This window comes from Mobula birostris, chromosome 29 (genome assembly GCF_030028105.1).
Source record: "Mobula birostris isolate sMobBir1 chromosome 29, sMobBir1.hap1, whole genome shotgun sequence".
NCBI lineage: Eukaryota > Metazoa > Chordata > Chondrichthyes > Myliobatiformes > Myliobatidae > Mobula > Mobula birostris.
Window position 1 is genome coordinate 21,924,084 of NC_092398.1, and position 16,796 is coordinate 21,940,879.

Here is a 16,796-nt window from a genome sequence, read left to right on the forward strand (position 1 = left end):
AAATTATGAGGGGTATAGATAGGATAAGTGCAAGCAACTGGAGGCCATAGGTTAAGGGTGAGAGGTGAGAAGTTTAAGGGGAATGAGGGGAATCTTCTTCACTCAGTGTCGAGAGCGTGTGGAACAAGCTGCCAGCACAAGTGGTGCACGTGGGCTCGATTTCAACGTTGAAGAGAAGTTTGGACAGGTACGTGGATGGGAGGGGTATGGAGGGATATAGGCCCAGTGCAGGTCAATGGGAGTAGGCACAGACTAGATGGGCCAAAGGGTCTGTTTCATTGCTGTACTTGTTAACTACAAACGACTCACTTTTTCTCTCTCCCTCCGCCTGTCTGAAATTGCGTGAGACCGAGGGGTCCCAAAATGGGGTCTGTGGATGTCAGGGGTCCATTTCATTAAAAGAAAGGACTGAGACCCCTGCCGTCTCAGGGAGGAGGCACAAGAGTCTGAAGGAGTACAAGACACTCAATGTTTCAGCAACAGCAACATCATGTCTGTCATCAGACACTACCTCACGATTGTTTTTCTCAGCTCGGTGTCCGTCCCCACAAATCCCATCTCCCTCCAAATCCCCCTCCCCACAAATCCCATCTCCCCCAAATCCCATCTCCCCCCAAATCCCCCTCCCCCACAAATCCCATCTCCCCCCAAATCCCCCTCCCCCACAAATCCCATCTCCCCCCAAATCCCCCTCCCCCACAAATCCCATCTCCCCCCAAATCCCCCTCCCCCACAAATCCCATCTCCCTCCAAATCCCCCTCCCCCACAAATCCCATCTCCCCCCAAATCCCCCTCCCCCACAAATCCCATCTCCCTCCAAATCCCCCTCCTCCACAAATCCCACCTCCCCACCAATCCCCCTCCCCCACATATCCAAACTCCCCCTCCCCCACAAATCCAAACTCCTCCAAATTGCATCTCCCCCAAATCCCCCCTTCCACAAATCCCACCTCCCCACCAATCCCCCTCCCCCACATATCCAAACTCTCCCAAATCCCCCTCCCCCACAAATCCCCCCTCCTCCACAAATCCCATCTCCCCCCAAATCCCCCTCCCCCACAAATCCCATCTCCCCCCAAATCCCCCTCCCCCACAAATCCCATCTCCCCACCAATCCCCCTCCCCCACATATCCAAACTCCCCAAATTCCCCTCCCCCCACAAATCCCCCTCTTCCACAAATCCCCCTCCCCCACAACAAATCCCATCTCCTTCCAAACCCCTCTCCCCCACAAATCCAAACTCCTCCAAATTGCATCTCCCCAAACCCTCCTCCACAAATCCCATCTCCCCACAAATCCCTCCTCCTTCCACACCCACTTCCCCCACAAATCCAAACTCCCCCAAATCCCCCTCAAATCCCATCTCCCCCAAATCCAAACTCCCCAAATTTCCCTCCCCCACAAATCCAAGCTCCTCCACAAATCCTCCTCCTCCACAAATCCCATCTCCCCACAAATCCCCCTCCTCCAAATCTCCCTCCCCAACAACTCCCAACTCCCCCAAATCTCCCACCCCAACAAATCCCAACATCAAAACCCCCACCCCAAACTCCTCCTCTCTCACAAATCCCATCACCTCCCCAAAATCCCAATTCCCCCCCAAATCCCCCAATCCCATTTTCTCCCACATCCTCCTCCCCCACAAATGGCAACACCCCACATCCCAACTCCCCCCAAATCCCATCTCACCCCCTAAAATCCCCCTCCCATTCAAATCCCATCTCTCCCACCCCCTACAAATCACATCTCCTCCCCCAAAATCCCCCTCCCAACAAATCCCATCATCTCCACAAAATCTCCCAAAATCCCACTCCCACAAATCCCTCTCCCCTAAAAATCCCATCTCCCGCCCAAAATCCCCCTTCCCCAGAAATTCCATCTCCCTCCAAAATCCCCTTCCATCACAAATCTCATCTCCTCCCCAAATCCCCCTACAAATCCCATCTCCCCCTAAAACTGAACTCCACCAACCCCCTCACAAATTTCATCTCCCCCAAAATACCTCACCCCATAAATCCCATCTCCCCCAATTTCCCACCTCCAAACCCCCTTCCCCATAAATCCCATCTCCCCCCAAAATCAACTCCTCACAAATACCATCTTTCCCAAAATCCCTTCTCCCCCACAACCCTGCCCCAAATCCCTCCATCTACCTCCCCAACAAATCCCATCTCCTCCCACATCACCCACCCTCAACCTCCCCATATTCCCCTCCCCCACATCATGTCTGCCCCTCCCATATCCCATCTCTCCTCCCCCACATCTTGTCACCCCATCCCCTTCTCCACATGTTCCCCCACATCCCGTCTCCACTCCCTATCTCCCCCTACATCCCATCTCCCCCATATTTCTTCTCACCCCTACATCCCATCACCCCCCACATCTCCTCTCACACCAAACACCCCACCTCAAATGGGGTTTATTTTTTTCTGTGGATGAGAGGGTGGAGAATTCTGAAGTATGTTAGTCTTGTTTCTTCTACTTTTCTGTATTTAATGTGGATGGCTATCTGGAGAAGACAGATATCAGAGTTGTATTGTACATGCATACTTTCACAATAAAACGAACTTTCAACCTATATGCCGTAAAGTCGCTTTTCAGTTGTCTCGCAACAATTCGGGCGCCCTTTGCGACACTACGGGCAGTCGCCGGCGTCGCTCGCCTTTTCTCACTTTACGGCAGCGGGGAGCCGAGCAAGATGGCGCGCGGTGGTGAGTGGCGGGCCGTGGCGATATCCCGCTCCCTCCAGAAGGGATGGCACTGCTCGCAATCCACCTCTTACCTCACTGACTCTCTCCCTCTTTCTCTCCCCGTTTGGCAGGGAAGAAGCAGAAGCTGCGGCGCCTCGCCAGGGCGCAGAGACGGAGCCGAGTGAGTAAAAGGGGGCAGACGCGGCGGCGTGGAAATCGAATGTAATGCGCAGTCGTTTGGACTCACCGCGGGGCCCTTTGGGAGTTGTAGTGATGATGTTCTGTGTGCCGGTGAGCCCAGCGTACATATAACTACAACTCCCTTCGTGCACCGCGTGGGTATGCTAGGATATATGACTACAGCTCCCAGGCTGCGCTGCGGTTAAAGGTCCCTGGCACATGGCTGACCCAGTCATGGAATTTGTCCTGCCCAAGTATGGATGCAGTCGCACACTTTAATCCCATCATGGATCATAGCCCAGGAACCGGCCCTTCGGCCCACAATCTTGTGCCGAACTAATTCCCTTCCTATAACACTCTATGGAATTTGGGATCCCTAAACAGGTGTAACACCTTGCCCAAGATTGACCCGTAGGCCAACGAAGGGAAGAGGCGAAGGGAAGAGGGCATCTCCACACCCCACCCCACCCCACCCCACCCAGGAAAGGATTTAAACATTGAAATTGTAGGCACCACTACCACTGCCTCAGGCAGCTAGTTTTATGCATGGACCATTCTCTAGGTGAAAATGTTTTCCCTCTAAATCTCTCCCCTTTCACCTTAAATCTGTGCCCTCTAGTTTTAGACTCCCCTCCCCCAGGGGAGAAGGACTGTGACCATCCACATTATCATAATCATAGTCATAGTCATACTTTATTGATCCTGGGGGAAGTTGGTTTTTGTTACAGTTGCACCGTAAATAATAAATAGTAATAGAACTATAAATAGTTAAATAGTAATATGTAAATTATGCCAGTAAATTATGAAGTAAGTCCAGGACCAGCCTATCGGCACAGGGTGTCTGACCCTCCAAAGGAGGAGTTGTAAAGTTTGATGGCCACAGGCAGGAATGACTTCCTATGACGGTCTGTGCTGCATCTCGGTGAAATGAGTCTCTGGCTGAATGTACTCCTGTGCCCAATCAGTACATCATGTAGTGAATGGGAGACATTGTCCAAGATGGCATGCAACTTAGACAGCATCCTCTTTTCAGACACCACCGTGAGAGAGTCCAGTTCCATCCCCACAACATTACTGGCCTTACGAATAAGTTTGTTGATTCTGTTGGTGTCTGCTACCCTCAGCCAGCACACAACAGCAAACATGACAGCACTGGCCACCACAGACTCGTAGAACATCCTCGGCATCGTCCAGCAGATGTTAAAGGACCTCAGTCTCCTCAGGAAATAGAGACGGCTCTGACCCTTCTTGTAGACAGCCTCAGTGTTCTTTGACCAGTCCAATTTATTGTCAATTCGTATCCCCAGGTATTTGTAATCCTCCACCATGTCCACACTGAGCCCCTGGATGGAAACAGGGGTCCCGGTACCTTAGCTCTCCTCAGGTCTACCACCAGCTCCTTAGTCTTTTTCACATTAAGCTGCAGATAATTCTGCTCACACCATGTGACAAAGCTTCCTACTGTAGCCCTGTACTCAGCCTCATCTCCCTTGCTGATACATCCAACTATGGCAGAGTCATCAGAAAACTTCTGAAGATGACAAGACTCTGTGCAGTAGTTGAAGTCTGAGGTGTAAATGGTGAAGAGAAAAGGAGACAAGACAGTCCCCTGTGGAGCCCCAGTGCTGCTGATCACTCTGTCGGACACACAGTGTTGCAAGCACACGTACTGCGGTCTGCCAGTCAGGTAATCAAGAATCCATGACACCAGGGAAGCATCCACCTGCATCGCTGTCAGTTTCTCCCCCAGCAGAGCAGGGCGGATGGTGTTGAACGCACTGGAGAAGTCAAAAAACATGATCCTCACAGTGCTCGCTGGCTTGTCCAGGTGGGCGTAGACATGGTTCAGCAGGTAGACGATGGCATCCTCAACTCCTAGTTGGGGCTGGTAGGAGAACTGGAGGGGATCTAAGTGTGGCCTGACCGTAGGCTGGAGCAGCTCCAGAACAAGTCTCTCCAGGGTCTTCATGATGTGGGAGGTCAATGCCACCGGTCTGTAGTCATTGAGGCCACTGGGGCGCGGCGACTTCGGCACAGGGACGAGGCAGAACGTCTTCCACAGTACAGGAACCCTCCGGAGCCTCAGACTCAGGTTGAAGACATGGCGAAGTACTCCACAAGCTGAGGGGCACAGGCTTTGAGCACCCTGGTACTGACACCATCCGGTCCTGCAGCCTTGCTTGGGTTGAGACGTTTCAGCTGTCTTCTCACCTGTTCAGCTGTGAAGCCCACCGTGGTGGTTTTGTGTGGGGAAGGGGTATAGTCATGAGAGCAGGGTGGGGGACTGTGAGGAGGGGTAGGAGGGGAGAGTGGAATATGTGTTGATTGGGGGCCGACAACAGATGGCTCATGTGGGGGACGGGCAGGGGTCACAATGTCAAATCTGTTAAAGAACAGGTTAAGTTCGTTGGCCCTGTCCACACTGCCCCTTGCTCCTCTGTTGCTAGTTTGCCGGAACCCAGTGATGGTCCTCATCCCCCTCCAGACCTCTCTCATGTTGTTCTGCTGGAGTTTCCATTCAAGCTTCCTCCTGTACCTGTCTTTAGCCTCCCTGATCCTGGCTTTCAGGTCACTCTGTATTACCCTCAGCTCCTCCCTATTTCCATCTCTAAACGCCCTCTTTTTAGCGTTCAGGATGTCCTTAATGATCTTATCTACACCCCTCATGGTTTTGTAAACCTCTTCATGGTCACTCCTCAGCATCCTTCACTCCAGGGAAAACAGTCCCAGCCAGTCCAGCCTCTCCTTATAACTCAATACCTCCAGTCCCGGGAACATCCTGGTGAATCTTTCCTGCCCCCTCTCCGGCTTAATGGCATTCTTCCGAGAGCTGGGTGACCAGAACTGCACTCAATACTCTGAGTGCAGCTTCACCGATGTCTTGTACAGTTGTTACTTAACGTCCCAACTCCTGTACTCAGTGCCCCGACTGATGAAAGCCAAATGCCTTCTTCGCTGCCCTCTCTAGCGTCTCCACTTTCAGGGAACTGTGCACCTGTACCCCTGGGTCTTTTTTCCACGACACTCCCCAGGGCCTTGGCCTTTGCACATCCTGCCTCAGTGTATCTTACTGCAACACCTCATGCTTATCTGGATTAGGCTCCGTTTGCCATTCCTCGGCACAGAGGTCTGCCCCTTCAGGATCACCGAAGTGTGGAAACGGGAGAGTTACTGATGACGGGGTGGGGTTAGGGCTCCTGTGATGTGCAGGTCAGGGGGTGAATCAAGTACAGTAATTCACCCCTCAATAGGTGGGTGAGAGGGGAGCAGATGGGAATGTGGGGTTAATGGTCTGTGGAAATGTGGCTAGCACCGTGCTGGTGGGCCGAAGGGCCTGTTGCTGTGATGCGTGGCTCTGTGGCTGCACAGGTGTGGGGATTGAGAGCAAAGATGCCGTTCAGGGAGAGAGGAAAACCACTAGGACGATCTTGCGCGGCAGGGGACCGTCCACTGGCTCCGTCGCCAGGACTGGTTAAGCTCTACCAAATCCCACTCTCCTCTTTCCCATTCTCCCCCAGGGTCCGGGACAGAAGCAACTGAGAAAAGATCCAGGGGTCCCCAACGTGGCCCCTTTCAAAGCGCACGCACAGCACGAGGCAGAGAAGAGGAAGCAAAGGGTAAGAGTGCCGTCCACACTGGGGGCTGCTTGGCTCATTGTGCTTTAAAATAAGCTGTCAAATCTGTCCTCCTGTTCACAGTTCCGTCCCTCCATCTGTACTCTGACCGGTGTCTCTCAGTCCCTCTCTGGGGGAGATCTGTACACTGACCGGTGTCTCTCAGTCCCCCCCTCTCTCAGGGGAGATCTGTACACTGACCAGTGTCTCTCAGTCCCTCTCTCTCAGGGGAGATCTGTACACTGACCAGTGTCTCTCAGTCCCTCTCTCTCAGGGGAGATCTGTACACTGACCAGTGTCTCTCAGTCCCTCTCTCTCAGGGGAGATCTGTACACTGACCGGTGTCAAACAACAGGAATTCTGCAGATGCTGGAAATTCAAGCAACACACATCAAAGTTGCTGGTGAACGCAGCAGGCCAGGCAGCATCTGTAGGAAGAGGTGCAGTTGACGTTTCAGGCCGAGACCCTTCGTCAGGACTAACTGAAGGAAGAGTGAGTAAGGGATTTGAAAGTGGGAGGGGGAGATCCAAAATGATAGGAGAAGACAGGAGGGGGAGGGATAGAGCCAAGAGCTGGACAGGTGATAGGCAAAAGGGGATACGAGAGGATCATGGGACAGGAGGTCCGGGAAGAAAGACAATGGGGGGGGGACCCACAGGATGGGCAAGAGGTATATTCAGAGGGACAGAAGGAGAAAAAGGAGAGTGAGAGAAAGAATGTGTGCATAAAAATAAGTAACAGATGGGGTACGAGGGGGAGGTGGGGCCTTAGCGGAAGTTAGAGAAGTCGATGTTCATGCCATCAGGTTGGAGGCTACCCAGACGGAATATAAGGTGTTGTTCCTCCAACCTGAGTGTGGCTTCATCTTTACAGTAGAGGAGGCCATGGATAGACATGTCAGAATGGGAATGGGATGTGGTATTAAAATGTGTGGCCACTGGGAGATCCTGCTTTCTCTGGTGGACAGAGTGTAGATGTTCAGCAAAGCGGTCTCCCAGTCTGTGTCGGGTCTCGCCAATATATAGAAGGCCGCATCAGGAGCACCGGACGCAGTATATCACCCCAGTCGACTCACAGGTGAAGTGTTGCCTCACCTGGAAGGACTGTCTGGGGCCCTGAATAGTGGTAAGGGAGGAAGTGTAAGGGCATGTGTAGCACTTGTTCCGCTTACACGGATAAGTGCCAAGAGGGAGATCAGTGGGGAGGGATGGGGGGGACGAATGGACAAGGGAGTCGCGTAGGGAGCGATCCAACATATTATTCTCCATAACTTCCGCCACCTCCAACGGGATCCCACCACTAAGCACCTTTCCCTCCCCCCCTCTCTCTGCATTCCGCAGGGATCGCTCCCTACGCAACCCCCTTGTCCATTCGTCCCCCCCATCCCTCCCCACTGATCTCCCTCCTGGCACGTATCCGTGTAAGCGGAACAAGTGCTACACATGCCCTTACACTTCCTCCCTTACCACCATTCAGGGCCCCAGACAGTCCTTCCAGGTGAGGCAACACTTCACCTGTGAGTCGACTGGGGTGATATACTGCGTCCGGTGCTCCCGATGTGGCCTTTTTATATATTGGCGAGACCCGACGCAGACTGGGAGACCGCTTTGCTGAACATCTACGCTCTGTCCGCCAGAGAAAGCAGGATCTCCCAGTGGCCACACATTTTAATTCCACATCCCATTCCCATTCTGACATGTCTATCCATGGCCTCCTCTACTGTAAAGATGAAGCCACACTCAGGTTGGAGGAACAACACCTTATATTCCGTCTGGGTAGCCTCCAACCTGATGGCATGAACATCGACTTCTCTAACTTCCGCTAATGCCCCACCTCCCCCTCGTACCCCATCTGTTACTTATTTTGATACACACATTCTTTCTCTCACTCTCCTTTTTCTCCCTCTGTCCCTCTGAATATACCTCTTGCCCATCCTCTGGGTCCCCCCGCCCCCTTGTCTTTCTTCCCGGACCTCCTGTCCCATGATCCTCTCGTATCCCCTTTTGCCTATCACCTGTCCAGCTCTTGGCTCTGTCCCTCCCCCTCCTGTCTTCTCCTATCATTTTGGATCTCCCCCTCCCCCTCCAACTTTCAAATCCCTTACTCACTTTTCCTTCAGTTAGTCCTGACGAAGGGTCTCGGCCTGAAATGTCGACTGCACCTCTTCCTACAGATGCTGCCTGGCCTGCTGCGTTCACCAGCAACTTTGATGTGTGTTGACTGACCGGTGTCTCTCAGTCCCTCTCTGGGGGAGATCTGTACACTGACTGGTGTCTCTCAGTCCCTCTCTCTCAGGGGAGATCTGTACACTGACTGGTGTCTCTCAGTCCCCCTCTCTCAGGGGAGATCTGTACACTGACCGGTGTCTCAGTCCCTCTCTCTTGGGCAGAGATCTGTACACTGACCGGTGTCTCAGTTCCTCTCTCTCAGGGGGAGATCTGTACACTGACCAGTGTCTCTCAGTCCCTCTCTCTCAGGGGGAGATCTGTACACTGACCAGTGTCTCTCAGTCCCTCTCTCTCAGGGGGAGATCTGTACACTGACCGGTGTCTCTCAGTTCCTCTCTCTCAGAGGGAGATCTGTACACTGACTGGTGTCTCTCAGTTCCTCTCTCTCAGAGGGAGATCTGTACACTTACTGGTGTCTCTCAGTCCCCCTCTCTCAGGGGGAGATCTGTACACTAACCAGTGTCTCAGTCACTCTCTCTCGGGCAGAGATCTGTACACTGACCGGTGTCTCAGTTCCTCTCTCTCAGGGGAGATCTGTACACTGACCGGTGTCTCTCAGCCCCTCTCTCTCAGGGGGAGATCTGTACACTGACTGGTGTCTCTCAGTCCCCCTCTCTCAGGGGGAGATCTGTACACTAACCAGTGTCTCAGTCACTCTCTCTCAGGGGGAGATCTGTACACTGACTGGTGTCTCTCAGTCCCCCTCTCTCAGGGGGAGATCTGTACACTAACCAGTGTCTCAGTCACTCTCTCACAGGGGGAGATCTGTACACTGACCGGTGTCTCAGTCCTCTCTCTCGGGCAGAGATCTGTACACTGACCGGTGTCTCAGTCCTCTCTCTCGGGCAGAGATCTGTACACTGACCAGTGTCTCAGTCCCTCTCTCTCAGGGGGAGATCTGTACACTGACCGGTGTCTCTCAGTTCCTCTCTCTCACAGGGGGAGATCTGTACACTGACCGGTGTCTCAGTCCTCTCTCTCGGGCAGAGATCTGTACACTGACCGGTGTCTCAGTCCTCTCTCTCGGGCAGAGATCTGTACACTGACCAGTGTCTCAGTCCCTCTCTCTCAGGGGGAGATCTGTACACTGACTGGTGTCTCTCAGTCCCCCTCTCTCAGGGGGAGATCTGTACACTAACCAGTGTCTCAGTCACTCTCTCACAGGGGGAGATCTGTACACTGACCGGTGTCTCAGTCCTCTCTCTCGGGCAGAGATCTGTACACTGACCGGTGTCTCAGTCCTCTCTCTCGGGCAGAGATCTGTACACTGACCAGTGTCTCAGTCCCTCTCTCTCAGGGGGAGATCTGTACACTGACCAGTGTCTCTCAGTTCCTCTCTCTCACAGGGGGAGATCTGTACACTGACCGGTGTCTCAGTCCTCTCTCTCGGGCAGAGATCTGTACACTGACCAGTGTCTCAGTCCCTCTCTCTCAGGGGGAGATCTGTACACTGACTGGTGTCTCTCAGTCCCCCTCTCTCAGGGGGAGATCTGTACACTAACCAGTGTCTCAGTCACTCTCTCACAGGGGGAGATCTGTACACTGACCGGTGTCTCAGTCCTCTCTCTCGGGCAGAGATCTGTACACTGACCGGTGTCTCAGTCACTCTCTCACAGGGGGAGATCTGTACACTGACCGGTGTCTCAGTCCTCTCTCTCGGGCAGAGATCTGTACACTGACCAGTGTCTCAGTCCCTCTCTCTCAGGGGGAGATCTGTACACTGACTGGTGTCTCTCAGTCCCCCTCTCTCAGGGGGAGATCTGTACACTAACCAGTGTCTCAGTCACTCTCTCACAGGGGGAGATCTGTACACTGACCGGTGTCTCAGTCCTCTCTCTCGGGCAGAGATCTGTACACTGACCAGTGTCTCAGTCCTCTCTCTCGGGCAGAGATCTGTACACTGACCAGTGTCTCAGTCCCTCTCTCTCAGGGGGAGATCTGTACACTGACCGTCACTTCTCTCCTACCGTCCCTCTTTCTCTCCCCTCTTCCACTGTCAGTTTCTGTCCGTCGTCTCCCTCACTCTCCCTTTCTCTGCCCCACAGATGGAGGAGCGGAAGGAGAGGCAGAAGGCGGCTCGGGAGAGGGAGCTGGCGGGGCGGCGGAGTCTCGAGGGGCTCCAGCGTGACGCTGAGCGGCGGCAGCAGCAGTTTGAGCAGAGGGTAAGCTGACAGGTCTCCCTCACTTCGAACCGGGACCCTCTTGTCACTGAGTACAAGACACAGGACACGTGGCACAAGTGTCGTGTTCAGTTCTGGTCACCCTGTTAATATAAGACAGAGAAGTGGCGGGTGGGATATAGCGTAGGGAAATTGCCTGACAAATCTGTTAGAATTCTTTGAAGAAATGACAAGCAGGATAGGCAAAGGAGAATTGGTTGATGTTGTGTACTTGGATTTTCAGAAGGTCTTTGACAGGAGTCTGCTTGACAAGTTACGAACCCGTGGTATTACTGGAAAGATGGGTAAAGTATTGGCTGACTGGCGGGAGGCAAAGAGTGGGAATAAAGGGAGCCTCTGTTGGCTGGCTGCTGGTGACTGGGGTCGGTATTGGGACTGATTCTTTCCGTGTTATATGTCAATGACTTGGATGAAGGATTTGATGGCGTTGTGGCCAAGTTTGCGGATGATATGAAAATAGGTGGAGGGGCAGGTAGTGTTGAGGAAGCAGAACGTCTGCAGAGGACTTAAACAGATTGGGGGAATGGGAAAAGTAGTAGCAGATGGAATGTAGTCCAGGGAAGTGTATGGTCATGCACTTTGGCAGAGGGAATAAAGGTGTGGACTATTTTCTATATGGGGAGAAAATTAAAAAATCAGGGATGCAAAGGAACTTGGGAGTCCTGCAGGATTCCTAAAGGTAAAATTGCAGGCTGAGTCGGTGGTGAGGAAGGCAAATGCAATGTTAGCGTTCGTTTTGAGAGGACTAGACTATAAGAGCAAGGATGTAATGCTGAGGCTTTATAAGGCTTTAGTCAAATCTCACTTGCAGTATTGTGAGCAGTTTTGGGCCTCTTATCTAAGAAACCATGGGCTGGCATTGGAAGAGGTCCAGAGGAGGTTCACGAGAGTGATTTACAGAAATGAAAGGGTTAATGTATCAGCCATTAATGGCTCTGGGCCTGTTCTCGCTGGAGTTTAGAGGACTGAGGGGGAATCTCATTAATGATTATTGAAAGGCCTAGATAGAGAGAATGTGGAGAGGATGTTTCCAATAGTGGGGGAGTCTGGGACCAGATGCCACAGAAGGACGTCCCTTTAGAACAGAGATGAGGAGGATTTTGTTTAGCCAGAGGGTGGTGAATCTGTGGAATTCATTGCCACAGGCAGCTGTGAAGGCCAAGTAATTGAATTGACTTTATTTCTTACATCCTTCACATACTTGAGAAGTAAAAATCTTTATGTTATGTTTCCGTCTGGATGAGCAATGTGCAATCATAGTAATTTATAATAAATAGAGCAGTCAACGTAACATAGAAATACACTCAAATCAGCGTGAGTTAATCAGTCTGATGGCCTGGTGGAAGAAGCTGTTCTGGAGCCTGTTGGTCCTGGCTTTTGTACAGCGGTATCTTTTTCCGAATGGTAGCTGCTGGAATAGATTGTGGTTGGGGTGACTTGGATCCCCAATGATCCTTGGGGCCCTTTTTTCACACCTGTCTTTGTAAGTGTCCTGAATCATGGGAAGTTCACATCTACAGATGCTCTGGGCTGCCCGCACCACTCTCTGCAGAGTCCTGCGATTGAGGGAGGTACGGTTCCCATACCAGGCAGTGATGCAGCCAGTCAGGATGCTCTCAATTGTGCCACTATAGAAAGTTCCTGAGATTTGGGGGCCCATACCAAACTTCCTCAACCGTCTGAGGTGAAAGACCACGAGAGGCCCTGGGTGATGTGGATGCCGAGGAACTTAAGGCTGTTTACCCTCTCAACCCCAGATCCACTGATGTTAATAGGGTTCAGCCCGTCTCCATTCCTCCTGTAATCCACAAGCAGCTCCTTTGTTTTTGCGACATTGAGGGAGAGATTGTTTTCTTGACACCACTGTGTCGGAGAGATGACTTCTTCCCTGTAGGCCACACTACAACAAAAATTGAAAAAGGTAAACAGAACTCGGATCCACGGCACCCACTAAATCATCAGGTGCCAGTTTCCAACGGCCTACAATCGAGGAGAAGCTTTGCTACGGGGAGGGACAGAACGTCCCCCCAACCACACAGGATTGACAGAAGCCAGACCCCCACCAAACAATACAGTGCAAGACCCCACAGAAATGTTGCCAGACGGGGCACTGCTTGACAGAGGGAAGTGGTGCACTCTCAACAGAGCGAGAGCGGGAGTTTGTAGGACGGGAGACAATATGGTGAAGTGGGGTTTAAAGACCAGCGAATCCTGTGAGTGTGGCGAAAGGGTGCAGAGCATCGAACACGTTCTGCGCAACTGTCCACTCTCAGCTGATTTAGCTGACACGGACCTGCTCAACATCGACCAAGCAACACGAGAGTGGCTGGCTGGCTGGTGTGGCAAGCTACGATGATGATGACCTTGTTATCGTTTGAGATCAGGCCAACCGATTTAGTGTGGTTTGCAAATTTAATTAGCAGATTAGAGCTGTGGGTGGCGACACAGTCATGGGTATACAGGGAGTAAAGGAGGGGACTTAGCACACAGTCCTAAGGGTATACTTTTGGGTATATTTGAAATGGAGATTAGTAAATTCTTGATTAGTCAGGGTGTCAGAAGTTTATGGGGGGGGGGGGAGCCAGAGAAAAAAATCAACGCAGAAGGTTGAGGGGGACTTGATAGAGGTATTTAAAATTATGAGGGGGATAGATAGAGTTGACGTGGATAGGCTTTTTCCATTGAGAGTGGGGGAGATTCAAACAAGAGGACATGAGTTGAGAGTTAAAGGGCAAAAGTTTAGGGGTAACATGAGGGGGAACTTCTTTACTCAGAGAGTGGTAGCTGTGTGGAACGAGCTTCCAGCAGAAGTGGTTGAGGCAGGTTCAATGTTGTCACTTAAAGTAAAATTGGACAGCTATATGGACAAGAAAGGAATGGAGGGTTATAGGCTGAGTGCAGGTCAGTGGGACTAGGTGAGAATAAGCGTTTGGCATGGACTAGAAGGGCTGAGATGGCCTGTTTCTGTGCTGTAATTGTTATATGGTTATATGATGGAATGACAGAACAGACTTGATGGGCCAAATGGCCTAATTCTGCTCCCAATGAAAACTAGTCACTTCGTGCAGATGGGGCCGACAGCTGTGGTTGGCAGCTCCTAGGAGAAGGAGAGCTCTGATCTCAAACCTCTGCTGCCTTGTGTCTATACCCACTCATGGATAAGGCTCGGGAGTAAACTCTGAGGGAAAATTCCGGAGCTGGAGTCCCTACGTTGAGTCCAGTGCTGACGGGCGACTCTTGTGACGCCGCCGGTGCCAAACGGCATCGGTGTCTGCTGATTCATCGTCTGCGTGGGGAGGGGGAGCCTGCTGTCCATGTCAGACTGCCCTGCCTGGCGTATCAACGTAGACAGCTGGGATGCAAAACCCATGGTCGAGTCTGACCAGCAGAGGGCCACCATGTCATGGCATCTCCCTACTCTGGTAACGAGTTTAGTTTGCCTTTGACAGATAAAACCAACCTTTAATCTTCAAGTTCTCACTTTCAGCCTGTGGAAAGATTTAGCGGTTTGCAAAAACGGTCTCTTACACGTTGGTTTTCTGCCAGTCTTTGTTTATGCAGAGTTTCCCCCAAGTTTTATTCTATTTAATTTCCCGCAAGGAAACGAATCTCCGCGTAGCATTTTGTGACCTATCTGCACTTTGATGATAAATTTATTTTAAAATTTATGGTTTGCTGTCCTATCCGTCTCCTTCTAAAGGCCTCTGTCACTTCCACCCATCCCTGCCCAGCTTCTGACATCGTTCTCTCTCTAACACCACGCCACCCCCCCCCCGCCCCCAAGCTTCATCTACCGGAAGATCAGGACCTGTCCTCAGGGAGGGGCCCAACACCATACACTCAGTGATTCAGGAACAGCTTCTTCCCCTCTGCCATCTGATTTCTGACTGGACATTGAACCCATGAACACCACCTCACTACTGTCTTATATCCTGCTTGTTTATTTATTGAGTTACACTGCGAAGTAGCCCTTCCGGCCCTTCCAGCTGTGACACTCAACAGTCCCCCAGCTTAATCCTAGCCTGATCACAGGACAATTTACAGTGACCTATGAACTTACTAACCGGTATGTCTTTGGACTGTGGGAGGAAACCCACGTGATCACGGGGAGGATGTACAAACTCCTTACAGACAGCGGTGGGAATTGAATCCGGGTCGCTGGTACTGTAAAGCGTTGTGCTCACCACTTGGCTATCTTCCCTCCCTCTGTCACCTTTCCCCTTCTCCCCCCCTTCTACCCCCCTCTCCCCCCCTCTCCCCTCCCTCCCCCCTCTCCCCTCCCCCCTCCCCCTCCCCTCCCCCCTCCCCCTCCCCTCCCCCCTCCCCCTCCCCTCCCCCTCCCCTCCCCCTCCCTCTCCCCCTCCCCCTCCCTCTCCCCCTCCCTCTCCCCCTCCCCCTCCCTCTTCCCCTCCCCTCCCCCCTCCCCCCTCCCCCCTCCCCCCTCCCCCCTCCCCCCTCCCCTCTCCCCTCTCCCCCCTCCCCTCTCCCCTCCTCTCCCCTCCTCTCTCCTCCTCTCCCCTCCTCTCCCCTCCTCTCCCCCCTCCCTCCTTCCCTCTCCCTCCCCCTCGCCCCCCTCCCCCACTCTCCCTCCTCTCCCCCCTCGCTCCTTCTCTCTCTCTCACACAGACCCACCCACCCACATATTTCTATGTATGTGTGTGTATATTTAGTGTAATTCACAGTTTTTATTATTATCTGTTGCGATGAGCTGCTGCCGGAAAACAACAAATTTCGCGACCCATGCCGATGATGTTAAATCTGATTCTGAATCTGCCTGATGCGTGTATAACCAATCGATGGCTCCCTACAGGAGAGCGACCTGGAGGGTATCCGCGCCCACGTGAACCTGGAGAGCGAAATGTCGCGGAAGGCGTACTACAGGGAATTCAGGAAGGTTCGTGCTGTTCCGGTGTGCTCGTCCCCCTCCCGCTCTCCATCGCTTCCAGTCGGTATTGATCAGTGCTGTATTGGTCCCACCACTGCTCTTCCGTCAGTAATCTTCCAGTCGGTATTGATCTCTGACTGCAACCGATCTGACTTGCTTGAAACACCACTGCAGTGAGGAGGGAACTCCACACGATGGGAGGGGTGGGGAAGAGGGAACACAATATGGCGGGGGGCCATGAAGGAAGAGATCTGTGCTGCGGGAGGGGCGGTGAGAGGGAACGCCCTCTGTTGGAGGGGTGGAGAGGAGGTAGTGACACCCTTCAGGAGGGTCGGTGAGGAGGGAGTGCCGTGCTGTGGGAGGGGTCCTGAGGTAGGAGGGTTGTTTGGAGGCAGTGCTGCACTAGGGGAGGAGTGGCAAGGGGAGGAACTGATGTGTGAGGGATGTGGGGCGGTGGCAGGACGGGGTGTTTGGGAGCTGGTGACCCGTGACGTGGGGTGCGGGCTGCGGACTGAGTAGAGGGGAGCAAGCTGGGGGAAGGTGGTAAGGTCTGACGTTGCCTCCTATCCCTCGGCCCCAGGTGGTGGAGGCCTCGGACGTGGTGCTGGAGGTGCTGGACAGCCGGGACCCGTTGGGCTGTCGCTGTCCACAGGTGGAACAGGCCGTGCTGCAGTCCGGCACCAGCAAGAGGATTGTCCTGGTGCTGAACAAGATCGGTGAGAGTGGCTTCCCTCTCCTCCTGGTACCTTTTCCCATTCCCTCTCCTCCCAGTACCCTTCCCCATTCCCACTCCTCCCGGTACCCTTCCCCATTTCCTCCCCTCCCAGTACCTTTCCCCATTCCCCCTCCTCCCGGTACCCTTCCCCATTCCCCCTCCTCCCGGTACCCTTCCCCATTTCCTCCCCTCCCAGTACCTTTCCCCATTCCCCCTCCTCCCGGTACTCTTCCCCATTTCCTCCCCTCCCGGTACTCTTCCCCATTCCCCCTCCTCCCGGTACCCTTCCCCATTTCCTCCC

General features: G+C 53.0%; 1 protein-coding gene across 1 annotated transcript in view; it reads left to right on the forward strand.

The window, feature by feature from the left end:
- The first annotated feature begins 2,688 nt into the window (after nt 1–2,688).
- The window catches only part of gnl3l (G protein nucleolar 3 like), a 43,664-nt gene continuing 29,556 nt past the window's right edge, over nt 2,689–16,796 (forward strand). Inside the window, exons 1-6 of the mRNA XM_072246941.1 lie at nt 2,689–2,713; nt 2,824–2,873; nt 6,391–6,489; nt 10,761–10,877; nt 15,706–15,789; nt 16,361–16,496. Coding sequence (XP_072103042.1) covers nt 2,701–2,713; nt 2,824–2,873; nt 6,391–6,489; nt 10,761–10,877; nt 15,706–15,789; nt 16,361–16,496 — 499 coding nt within the window. The 5' untranslated portion in view covers nt 2,689–2,700. The remainder of the gene's footprint in view (nt 2,714–2,823; nt 2,874–6,390; nt 6,490–10,760; nt 10,878–15,705; nt 15,790–16,360; nt 16,497–16,796) is intronic.